The sequence below is a fragment of the Chenopodium album genome, chromosome 9 (assembly GCF_948465745.1).
Source record: "Chenopodium album chromosome 9, dcCheAlbu1.1, whole genome shotgun sequence".
NCBI classification, from domain to species: domain Eukaryota; kingdom Viridiplantae; phylum Streptophyta; class Magnoliopsida; order Caryophyllales; family Amaranthaceae; genus Chenopodium; species Chenopodium album.
In genome coordinates this window covers 46,654,719-46,667,154 of record NC_137842.1, presented here as the reverse complement: position 1 = coordinate 46,667,154, position 12,436 = coordinate 46,654,719, and the positions used below count along the sequence as shown (strand labels likewise).

The following is a 12,436-nucleotide window of genomic DNA, read 5'->3' as shown; positions in this document are numbered from 1 at the left end:
AAGACGGAGGGTCTCAGGTAGATCAGTCATCCCGGCCCAAGGACGATACTGGACATCGATGGGAACCTGGAAACCATAAAAAAAGTTAGGCTTGAAACAACGGAAACAACATCAGAAGGAAAGAACGCAACAAAACTAATCCTTACGCCAAAGGAAGAGGTGCCTCGGCGTAGTAGCCCACGAAGTGCCGGAACAGACTCCACCCGCGACTCTCCTCGGTCACGCCAGCTGGCCCCGACAGGGAAATCATGGACCGCTCCGCGACGCTGGCGAGGAGCCAAGCCTGGGAAGTACTCGTAGAACCATAGCTGCGATAAAAGTAATCTTTAGCACATGAGTCGAACAAGCTAAAGTGAAACAAAAAGGGAAAAGATCATCACCTCTACGACTCTCCACAGGCCATAAACAGTGATAGAGGACTCGTCATTCAGCTGCCGGCAGCCATGACGTAGAGACAAAAGAAGATCCGCGTACCCAAGACAGGCCCAGCTATAGGATCCTATCTCGGGGATCCTGGCCAAAGAGGGGAGGTAGCAAAGGAGCACGCATGAACTCCTGTCGGGAGAGAGGGTCATAGAGATCAGGATCAAGATGATGATCCGCACCCGCTGCTCAGCCGTCGTATCCTCCATCTCGAAGTCGCGAGCTAGGACTGAAGCCAGCTCCAATCGTCCACTCCTAGGACCACCTCGAGACACTGGTCAGGTCCTAATGTGCTGAACAATCGGACCCAACAAATCAGCTACCTCAACCGATCCCCAAGATAGATCGGACATCTGACCTACAGCCTGGTCGGTAAAGCGCAGCCCGCTGATCATGCTGAAGTCTAGAGGGGTCACCGTCATCTCCCCCCTGTTGGGGTTTGGTGAGTTCGACTCACCGCGGAAACAACCCCGACCCAAGGAACCACTCGCAATTAATAAAACCATAAAGCATAAATAAATAATCACAAGAAAGGAAGAACGAATCTTACTCTCGAAGCAAGCTTCGCCCTTACAAAAGCAGGCTCTTACTTGAAAGCTTCGAGCACCGCAAGCGCCGTGCCTCCAACGGTATCCACCCACAAAGGACGAACACGATTTTAAGGTCCGCTACCTTGGAGTTAGCAAGGTCCGACCAAAACCCGAGTGTTATTAGAGTTTAAGAGTTTTCCCAAAAATATGGAATGCTCTTTCTAACTCCCACTCAAGCAAAGAATTCTCAAGCCATGCCATGACTATTTATAAGGAAGTATGCCTTGTGAATTTCACTCATCTTTCAATGTGGGACTTTTCACAAAAAGATCCCACATGGAAAGATTGTTGAATTCAACCCTTAGTTAAATAAACAAAGGAACAAGTAACAAGTGTCACATGGTTAGGTGTGGACCACTTTCTCACTTGGTCCCCAAGGCATTTCACATGCAATGTGAACTAACCATGTGTCACCCAACCTTGAGCCCCAAGTTAGGTTCGGTTGGCCCATTTTATTTTGGCCCGTGTCCATGACCCATCAACCCGGGTCCACAGCCATTGCCACATGTGTCGCCACCGTGGCGCGTCGCCACCATGGCGCTGCCAACGTGGCACGCTGCCACGTGGCACGCTGCCAACGTGGCACGCTGCCACGTGGCATGCTGCCACTAGGTGGCTGCTAATGTGGCGGCTGCCAACGTGGCTGCTGCCACTTGGCGGCTGCCAACGTGGCTGCTGCCACTTGGCGGCTGCCAACGTGGCGGCCATGTGTGCTGCCACATGGCGTTTTGCCATGTGTGCTGCCACGTGGCATGCTCCTATTGGGCATGCATTCCTAGCCTTTTGCATGGCTAGGATTTTACTTGTTACTTGATGCATTTTCCCGTCTCACCAAATCCTAAATTTTGGCTCGACATTTGAGATTCTCTGACGCTCGGTTTCGACGCTCCAAGCTCGAATTTCCGACGTCTAAATGTTTAACACTCGGGCGACGAATTAATTTCTTCTGAATTAATTCGTCGAGTCAGTTCGTATATTTTGCTTGGGTGTGACCCGAAGGGTTCAGTCAAGATTAAGCTGTAATATTAATTATATTAATATTACTGATCGGAAGCGGCCTCCACCCAGGCATTCCGATCACTTGACCTTGCTGAATATATTACCTTTCTAATAATTCTGAACCCGCTATCAGAATAATACACTTGTTCGAAGGACACCATTCCTTTCAATCTCCCACTTGTCCTTCCGGACAAGTGTGCATTTAGTGTATAGCCCCTTTCCTATGTCTCTTCATGTCTCTTCATGAACTACAGAGTAAGATTACTCGTCATCTCTGTTACGTCCAGAAGTGTTTCTCGAAATTCGAGTTTGACTGTCGATAAGCAGATGATTTCTAAAATCCATCTGAGCACGGCCATGCATTTTCACAGTCTCGCTCTTCGAGAGGCCTTGTAAACAACAAGACATGTTCCCTATTGTTAGTAGGGGGACATTTCCAGTCTTGTAATGTAGCTTCTCTTACTAAGAGGACTCACCCGCCTGATATCTGTCTTTATAATCCCCAGTTACGGCAGACGTTTGGCGGATACCAAAGCGGACCAGTACTCAAACAAGAGATCTCCCACTACTCATGGTCAAAGGAAAAGAGTTCCAATACTAATAATGAGAAAAATACTTATGACGATTTTAAATCTCTTAAAGTATTCTCATAGGTCGATCCAGTATGGTTCTAAACCAATACCTGTGCAAATGATTTATATCCTCATAGCACAAGAAACGGTGCTATAAATCATACTACACACTAATCTCTAATGGTCATTAATCGTCCACAATAAAAATATGACCTTGATTAGGGATAATTTTCGATTAAAATATTCAATGTTCACTTAATAGGTGTTTCTTTATCCAAGCCATTGACTTGATACCCTATTTTGAATATTTATTAAAATCGAATGGACTCATTATTTAATTCTAAACCACAATTAAATAGTTTTGTGGAATATTTAGAAATATTTTATTCCACTATGAAACTTCACAATGTTTCATCTTATGATAAATGGTTTTTCCCAAATGTTTTAAGAGTAGTACTCTTCATAAAACATTCATAAAAATCACACTCATATTTGATATGCTTGATTTCTTTCATGCAATTATGAATGTTGTCGTTCACTTATTGCATAGGTTTAGTTATAATTACTTTGCAAACCTTGGCATCTTCATTATCCACCATTTCCATAATAAGATGATAAAATTTTGAGAGTGTTAATGGATTACATGTGCACTACTACAAAAATACCTTTAAAAGTCGCCCTTTTAGAGTCGCATGTTAAAAATATGCGACTCATTAGCCTTTGGAGTCACCCCTTATAGATGAGGCGACACTATAGGTTGTATAATAAGTTTAGAAAAAATGTAAAGTGTTGCCTTATTATTATTGTGTGACTCATAAATGTTTGGAGTCGCCTCATATAAATTAAGTGATGCGTAAGGTTGTTATATGAATATAGCTAATAAGTCTAATACATCGCCTGAAATTAATATCTAACTCATAAGCTTTAGGCATCACTTGTTATAAATTAGGCGACACATTAGGTCGTATTAAAAATTATGAAAATAAGTCTAAAGTGTCATATGTTTTGGTATGTGACTCTTAAACCTTTGGAGTCGCCTCTTGTAAATAAGGTGATACGTAAGGTTTGAATATGAATTTATCTACATATTTTTTACTCATCCCTTAATTAGTATATGATAAACGTAACTTTGTGATATTTTTAGAGTTACTTGTCTTGTATATATGAGTGCCATAAATCAATGCGTAAGGTTGCATCTTACATTTGAATAGTAAAATTGTTATTGAATGTTACTTCCTCCGTTTCTAAATAATAGATGCGTCAGGTTTCTTAAAAATATTAGTTTTCTTACATGTTATTTAAAAAACGATGGTCAAACTTAGTATATGAATAGGAAAAAAAATCGAATATATCAAATATTTATGAACAGAGTGTGTAACGTGCGACCAATAAATATTTTGAGTCATATAATACGGAGGAACATTTTAAGTTATCTAATACTGAGTACTCCGTCCATCCCTTATTTTTGCCCCAATTGCTACATTAAAATTTTTTTACTACTAAGAGAATTTTTTTTTTGAATAGACTAAGAGATTAAGTAATACGTACAATAGTACTTAAAAAAAATAGTCATAAGAATCTTATATAGAAAAAATAAAAATAAACTAACTAAATTCATACACTACTAAAAAGTTTGTATCAACAAAAAAAAATTTTTTAAGAAAAAAGAAAAAAGAAAGGTAAAAGAGTCTTACGTTTTTTAACCAAAAAATAAAGTAAAGAGTCATTATAATTTTTGTAAAAGAAAAGCACCAAAAGTACAAAACCCTTGAAAAGTAAAAACCATCCATATTCATCTTCTTGCTTTGCCAGTACCGTGCTTTCCCACGCAAACCAAACCCCATAAACTTGATTCCCAATCAAAATCCACTAACAAAATTGTGTCCCAACCCCAGCAAACCCAATTTTCCGGCATAATTGTGATAATTCCGGCGGTCAGTCTCATCTAATATTTTGTAGAAGCTTCGAATTCGAAGGTAAGAATTTCATAAGCCATAATTTCATCTATTTATACATGGGTTATTATAATTTTGGTGTTTTAGTTCATAAAAATTTAATTTCTTGTAATTTAAGGGTGAATTCGTTTTTTTAGAGTATTATGCTCAATTAAATTTTAATATTTTTGGGGTTTTTTCATGAAGTACGGTTATGTTAGACCATTGTATGTTGACTATTGATGTTATTTGTTAATCTTGGACTTAATTTTCTTAGTTGATATATTTGTTATTTTCAACATGTTTAATTATTAATTTTGTATTCCACTAGAAATTTATATTATAAAATTAAGAACGATGATTCCGTATTAGTTTGACATCTGCCAAAATTTTTTAAATAATTTATTAGTTTGACTATATAGATGAAGATTATGTATTCCAATATATAGATGCTCGTATCAATTATATAATTTATCGATAAAACTATTTTGATTCTGATTCATATATGGTAGACATACACTGCGATGTGATCTTATGCTATTACGTACTCTGCTACTAATAGTAAAAAAAATCTAGAAGAGTTCAACTAGAGTGATAAGAACACTGTCAAAAAGTCATATATTATTAAATTCTTGTATATTGGTTTATGAGATTAAATGTTTATTAATTAAATATATGTGGGACATGTATATGTTAGAGATCAAATGGACAAAACTTGGATTACACGAAAGCGTACTACACCTGAATTTCAACAAGGGGTTGAAGTTTTTATTCAATTTGCCTTGAAACATGAAAAAAAGGGGAGAAAATATGTTGTCCTTGTAAGACTTGTGGAAATATGGGTACGGTGTCTAATGAAAATGAACTACGAGATCATATTTTTTGTAATGGGTTTTTGAAGAATTATACTGAATGGGTTTGGCATGGTGAGGGAATAGTAGATGCTGATATTAACTACGATGATAATGTAGTGGGCTTAAATAATGTTGATGATGATTATGAAGATAATCAGTTTGAAGAGATGTTACATGATATGGAGGAAAATATGGATGAGAGGGGACATGTTTTAGATAGTTTATTAAGTGATGCTAATAAACCTTTGTATGCTGGCTGCTCTAAGTATACTAGACTTTATGGGGTACTAAAGTTGTTCAAAATAAAAGCAAAACATGGGTGGAGTGATAAGGGTTTCACAGATTTGTTGGAATCATTGATAGATATGCTTCCCGAAGGTAATGAGCTTTCAAATTATACATACCAAGCAAAGAAAATGTTGTGTCCAATAGGTTTAGATGCTGAGAAAATACATGCTTGCCCAAATGATTGTGTGTTGTACCGAAAAGAGTACAGTGACTTGCATGAATGTCCAAAATGTGGGACTTCACGATATAAGGTGAGTAATGATGGTGAAATTGTCAAAGGAGGGGCTCCTGCCAAGGTGCTTTGGTATTTGCCTATTGTGCCAAGGTTTAAACGTTTATTCACTAATGTTAATGATGCAAAGAATCTAACATGGCATGGTGATGAGCGCGAAAAAGACGGAATGCTTCGACATCCAGCAGATTCCCCACAATGGAAACATATTGATGATGAATTTAAAGAATTTGGTTGTGAAGGAAGGAATTTAAGGCTACGCTTATGTACTGATGGAATAAACCCATTTGGTAACATGAGTAGCCAACACAACACCTGGCCAGTTTTGTTGGTGATTTATAATTTACCACCTTGGCTAATTATGAAGCGTAAGTACATTATGTTGTCATTATTGATTTCAGGACCTAAGCAGCCAGGGAATGACATAGATGTATACTTAGCACCATTGATTGAAGATTTAAAAAAGTTGTGGGATGAAGGCGTGCCTATGTTTGATGCTTATCGAAATGAGTCTTTTACCTTGCGTGCCATGATTTATTGCACAATTAATGATTTTCCAGCTTATGGGAATCTATCTGGTCACATGACTAAGGGATATAAAGCATGCCCAATTTGTGAAGATGATACAGAAGCTATTCATCTACCGAAAAGTAAGAAGTTGTCGTATAAAAAGTATAGGAGATGGCTTCCTCGTAATCATCCCTACCGTAAACTTCGAAAGGCATTTGATGGAAAACCCGAGCATGGAATTGCTCCTATTCCTCTAACAGGGAAACAAGTTTATGAGCGGGTTAAGGACATCAATTGTGTTTTTGGCAAACCTTACAAGGCTCCGGGTGACAATGTTTGCTACAAAAAGATGTCTACATTTTGGATCTTGCCGTATTGGAAACATCTATCAGTGAGACATTGTATAGATGTGATGCATGTTGAGAAAAATGTTTTTGATAGTCTTATTGGCACACTTTTAAACATACCAGGTAAAACTAAAGATGGTAAGAATTCTCGAGGTGACATGGTTAAGTTGGGCATACGACCTGAATTGAAAGCCATAAAGAAAGGAAAGCGCCATTACTTACCTCAAGCATGTTACACTTTATCAAAGAAAGAAAGAAAGCTTTTGTGCGAGTCTTTACATGGTGTGAAAGTTCCTCATGGGTATTCCTCAAATATCCGTAATCTTGTCTCGATGAAAGACTTGAAATTAATTGGGTTGAAATCTCATGATTGTCACACACTTATGCAAGAGATTTTACCTGTGGCAATTAGATCAATTTTACCAAAAAAAAGTGAGACGCACCATAATTCAGTTGTGCTTATTTTTCAAAGCCATTTGCTCAAAGGTAATCGATCCTGGAAAGTTAGATTCTTTGCAAGCACAAGTAGTTCTCACACTATGCCAGCTTGAAATGTATTTTCCACCCTCTTTTTTTGACATTATGGTGCATTTGATACTTCACCTAGTGAGAGAGGTTAAATTATGTGGACTTGTTTATCTTAGGTACATGTATCCATTTGAGTGTAATATGGGTGATTTAAAAGGGTATGTGAGGAACCGATCTCGACCTGAAGGTAGCATAATTGAGGGATATTTAAGTGATGAGGTCTTAGGATATTGTATTGAGCACTTAGCAGAGCTTGAAAAGTTTGTTCTGCCTATACCTCGTCATGATGAGGATAGGATTCAAGGTAAAGGTACAATTGGACGTCGAGTCGTCATCCTGAGCCGCGAAAAACTTAATCAAGCGTATTTGTATATCCTACAACAAAGTGTGGAGGTGCATCCTTATTTGCAAGAACATATGAATCATATAAGGCTTGAAAATCCTGGAAAAAATGAAAAGATTCTGAGAGATAAACACAACCACTCATTTATAAAGTGGTTCCAGAATAAGGTTAATTCTCAATTAAGTCAAACACAAGGTGATGTTTCTGAAGACATTAAGTGGTTAGCATTTGGGCCATCTGCTAATGTTGTATCTTATGAGGGGTATGATGTCAATGGGTATTGTTTCTACACCAAGCAAAGGGATGATAGTAGTACCATGCAGAACAGTGGTGTTGCTTTGGTTGCGTCTGGTCTGCATTTTTCTAGTGCAAAGGATAATAGACCATGTCATGCGAAGATGTCATATTATGGTGTAATTGAGAACATATTTGAACTCGACTTCATTGAGTTTAAGGTGCCCGTGTTTCAGTGCAAGTGGGTAGATGTAAGCAAAGGTATCAAAACTGATGATATGGGATACACATCAGTAAATTTTGATAAACTAGGTCATTTAGATGAACCATTCATAATGGCATCGCAAGCAAAACAAGTGTTCTACATGAAAGACCCAGTTGAAAATCATTGGTCGATAGTGATTCAAGGAAAGAGAAATGGTGTGGCAGTAGCAGACCTTGTTCCTGATGAAGAAGAATTTTGTCAAACTGATGAGATTCCTATGTTTTCATTATATCAAAGTGTACCACTAAATGTAGATGACTTAACTTAGCATTATTTGCGCGATGATCATAATGAAGGTGTATGGGTTAACAAAAATCCAAGTAATGAATAAATAGGTGAAAATTATTCCTTTTTTTTTTTTTTTTTTCATTTGTAGGTCTATACTTATGATATTCTTATATAACTGAGGTTTTTTTTTCTTAAATGTTTATTTGGTTTCTAACTTTGTGATTGATTATGGTGTATATTTTAAGTATATTTTAAGTATAACTTATTTGACAGTACACTAACCTTCATCTTTTGTTTTTGCTCTGACAGGTGAACTTTTTTTTGTTTGTCAGTAATATAAGTAGCTACAAGTGCAAAGTTAATTTCTCAGATTAGGTATTTAATTATTCTCCCCCATTTTAGGTATATGCATTTACATTCTAATGCTTAACAACGTAACTTATTATGTTAGGATTTTCATATTACATGGCTTCTGAAGAAGATCCTTCCAGTTCTCAAGCTGATGATCAGACTAAGCAACTGAAAAAAGAGAAGACAAGAGGGCCTACAACTGCTAAATATAACAGAGGATGATGATGGACCGTATCCTCTTGAGTGGGATGCACATGGTACTGCAGTGGGAGAACATAAAGATAAGTACACAACTTATACTGGTGCTATTACTCGTTCAAAGGTCAAGATTCACATTGAAAATTGGCGTCAAGTTGATAAGGAGCTAAAGGATAGGTTATGGGTTTGTGTCAAGGTATGTAAATATATATAATTAATTACTTTAATTTTATGCTAAATGATTTTATTTCAATTAATAAGTAATTGATTCCATAACATATGAATATGTAGAAATTATTCATGTGCGACGATGATAAGAAAGAATTTGTATTAAGAGATTGCAACAAGAGGTGGAGAGAATTTAAGACAAGATTAAATCATAAATATTTAACACAACATGAGAAAAATGAAGAAGAACACCCACCCTGGAAGTTTTACCCTGGCATTGATGAAGATGATTGGAAATTTTTCAAGGAGCTACGTGAAAAACCTGAATTCAAGGTATTGCCTACTTTCTCTTTTCTCCTTTAATTCCAAATTTTTCAAGATATTATGTGATGCTAAGTATATTGTCAGGCTATAAGTGAACAAAATCGAAGTAACCAAGCTAAAAATGAGCACCCACATCATTTGGGTCGTGGTGGATATGAAAAACAAGAAGAACGACATATCAAAGCCCAACTGAAAAATGCTGCCCTTTCATCAACTCCCTCTTCTTCTGGAGCTGAATTCGAAATGCCTGCAATACCTCCAAGACTTCGCTATGAGAAGTGGATAGAGGGAAGAAAGGACAAGAATGGGAATATCCCAAATGAGAAGACTAAAGAAATTGTGGAGAAAATTGTAAGTATTCATTTTTTTAGTCCCAAGTAACTATTATTTTACACTATTGCTGTTTTAAAGAACTATTTATGTTTATTATATTTGCAAACAGTATGAGCTTAGGGAAAAAGAAAAATCTGGTGATTTTGTGTCCTCCGGAAGTCATGATATTTTAACAGAAGCTCTTGGGACTCCCGAGAATGGAGGTCATGTGAGGGGAGTGGGAGGAAAAGCAACTCTTACATCAATTTTTAAAAGAAAGAAGCGTGGTCGTGAGATAAATGGTGTGCTAACATTTAAACAAGTGGAGGAATTTGCACATTTACTCACAGAACAAGTAAGGGAGCAAACAAGAGCAGAAATGAAAGTTGTTACCCTTGAGCTTTTGAAGTCTTGTGGCATACATGTACGAAATGATGTCGAACTCAATATGAATGGTCCTACATCTCTTCATCCTCGTAGCAGTTGTCACTCTATTGATCCCGATCCTTTCGTTAATGGATCTAAGGTAATTATTTATATATCATTATTAGCATACATGACCTCGAGAATTTGATTATAAAAACTGATATTATTAAAACTTGTGTACAGGAGCCCATTCCATGTGAGTTACTGGTCCTTAGAAAAGATCAAGTATATCGTGTTGTGGCTAGAGGGACCTTATGTAAAGCTGAACCGGGAGAGATTATTCATAATGTTCCATTACTTGAAGATCATGTCAAAGTGACTATCTTAGATATTGTTGACGGGGAGGAGAATACACCCCTACCTTTACCTTTTTCGGACATGAATATCTTGGTGATGATGTAAAAGGAAGTTGGGCACAATGGCCTCGGAAACAAGTCAGATTATCTCAAGAGGTAACTTACTTTTATTTTAGATAAAATTAAATTATAAAGTATAGGCATTTAATTATCTTCTCTTATTTTTCTTATGAAGATCAAGCAAAACCCACAGAAAAAGAACAAGAAAAATATCCAAGATGGTAATAAAATAGGTGATATTGGTTCAGCTGCTGAATCTCATCAGAAGGAAAATGAGAATGAAACCATACAACGCTTCCTTGTTAGCAAGGTCACATTATTGTCTTTGCCAAAAAGTTGCAAGGATCTATACAACTTGTATAAGAATCGAGACATTGATTTCAGCGTTGATGTTGAGTTTGAAGAGAATATATTCTATTATCCTGAGAGAGTCACTTTTACAGCTTACGTATTTGGTGAGGATCTTAAGCAATTATTTGAAATGGCATGGCTAAACATATCATGTGTTCATATTTGGATAAGGTAATAATACTTATATCGTGAAATTTCCTGTAAATTTTGACTAAAAATGCTTATTATTTATCATATTAATATTTTTGCAATTGGTTTAGGTGTTTGCAAAAAAAAATCAATAAGAATGAAGTTCAAGACACCATTGGATTTTTTTGTCCCCAAAGGTTAGGAATGGTTAAATCTCGTCCTTCCTCGCTGACAAGTTATTTGAATCATTCAATGACCAAGCAATGTACGAAACAATACATACTTGCCCCTTTCTATCAAGAGTAAGCACACACAACTCATAATTAATTTAATCTCATTACTTTGTTAACCTTTGTTTTTTTTTTTGTTTTTTTTTTTTTTTTTGGGAATGATTTATCTAACTTTTTTATTCTTACTGTATGTTGTTTATTCATAAGTCATCATTGGATGCTAGTTGTGATTTGCCCCCAAAAAGGAGAAGCTTTTTTCTTCAATTCTTTGGCAGATTGGTCATTAGATAGTGTGCATCTCAAAGGAGCATTATCTGTGTAAGTATTACAAGTTAATCTTTTTCTGTTACTTGTTTGATAATATATGGATGCTGGTGGTGATAAGATGAATTGCCAAAGGTTATAAGTGATGATTTTCATGGTGTTTGAGAAGAGTTGGTTGTATATTGTAATGTTACATATGTTATATGCCGGAAGTATTGGTGGTTTTAGATGCTTTTTAATAATGGCATAGTGCCGTATAGGTCAATTTTATGGAGAGATGCTGCCGATTTTTTTGTAGGTTTGATTAGTTTTTTATGTCCATATGTAATGCATTCGTATCAAATTTGTGTACAGGGCATATAGAACTTTAATGAATATTAACAAAGGATCTCGGAAAACAAAGTTAACGTGGAATGTCATTAAGGTAGATGTTGCTGGTTTACATTATATTACTATGGTCATTTAAGTTTTATATGTGTATTGACATTACAATAAAAAAAAATTATTATTTGCATTTCAGTGTTCTCGACAAACAGGTGGAGTTGAGTGTGGCTAATATGTCATGAAGTATATGGATCAAATTGTCTCACTTATACTACAAAAAGATAACGACTGGGAAAAGGTATTAAATAAATATCTATTTTTATAAAATTAGCGGTTGTTTATGTTACATGTATGTATTACTAATATATCTATTTATTGTGTATGTATCATTTCTCTCTTGAGCCTTTCACTAAGGAGGTGATCGATGATATTCGAGAAAGATGGTGTAGATTTTTTTATGATAAATGATTGTAGTTTAATGAGAATGAAACTTGTACTCAAAAGTAGTGAACAAAGTTATTTCAGTTTTTTTCTTCGTTTTTTATAGCACAGAAATTTTCATGTATGTACTCGTTTTATTAGAGAATTTTCAATTATTAATATATTATAGTTAATTTTGTCTTTATTAGTTTAAATTAGTCAAATATCGTCATTTT

The 12,436-nt window shown here is 36.1% G+C and overlaps 3 protein-coding genes across 3 annotated transcripts in view; all 3 read left to right on the top strand.

Annotated features, from left to right (window-relative positions):
• The first annotated feature begins 4,360 nt into the window (after nucleotides 1-4,360).
• Nucleotides 4,361-12,352, top strand: LOC145559799 (uncharacterized). The gene is made up of 12 exons (XM_081621098.1): nucleotides 4,361-4,560; nucleotides 8,657-8,722; nucleotides 8,799-9,092; nucleotides 9,188-9,397; nucleotides 9,473-9,739; nucleotides 9,831-10,226; nucleotides 10,310-10,578; nucleotides 10,658-11,004; nucleotides 11,094-11,264; nucleotides 11,400-11,510; nucleotides 11,811-11,880; nucleotides 11,977-12,352. Exons 4-7 carry the CDS (start codon nucleotides 9,197-9,199, stop codon nucleotides 10,526-10,528), a joined length of 1,083 nt encoding a protein of 360 aa, XP_081477224.1. The 5' UTR covers nucleotides 4,361-4,560; nucleotides 8,657-8,722; nucleotides 8,799-9,092; nucleotides 9,188-9,196; the 3' UTR covers nucleotides 10,529-10,578; nucleotides 10,658-11,004; nucleotides 11,094-11,264; nucleotides 11,400-11,510; nucleotides 11,811-11,880; nucleotides 11,977-12,352.
• LOC145557662 (uncharacterized) lies at nucleotides 5,357-7,300 on the top strand. Its single transcript, XM_081618837.1, has one exon. It carries the CDS (start codon nucleotides 5,357-5,359, stop codon nucleotides 7,298-7,300), a length of 1,944 nt encoding a protein of 647 aa, XP_081474963.1.
• The window catches only part of LOC145557661 (uncharacterized), a 63,162-nt gene continuing 61,377 nt past the window's right edge, over nucleotides 10,652-12,436 (top strand). Inside the window, exon 1 of the mRNA XM_081618836.1 lies at nucleotides 10,652-11,004. Coding sequence (XP_081474962.1) covers nucleotides 10,652-11,004 — 353 coding nt within the window. The remainder of the gene's footprint in view (nucleotides 11,005-12,436) is intronic.

Bases quoted from the DNA above. Each gene is read 5' to 3' on its own strand.
- LOC145559799 (XM_081621098.1), top strand. From the start codon at position 9,197: ATGTGCGACGATGATAAGAAAGAATTTGTATTAAGAGATTGCAACAAG. The intron at 9,398-9,472 runs GTATTGCCTACT...GTATATTGTCAG, and splicing joins GTGAAAAACCTGAATTCAAG to GCTATAAGTGAACAAAATCG. The intron at 10,227-10,309 runs GTAATTATTTAT...ACTTGTGTACAG, and splicing joins CTTTCGTTAATGGATCTAAG to GAGCCCATTCCATGTGAGTT.
- LOC145557662 (XM_081618837.1), top strand. From the start codon at position 5,357: ATGGGTACGGTGTCTAATGAAAATGAACTACGAGATCATATTTTTTGT.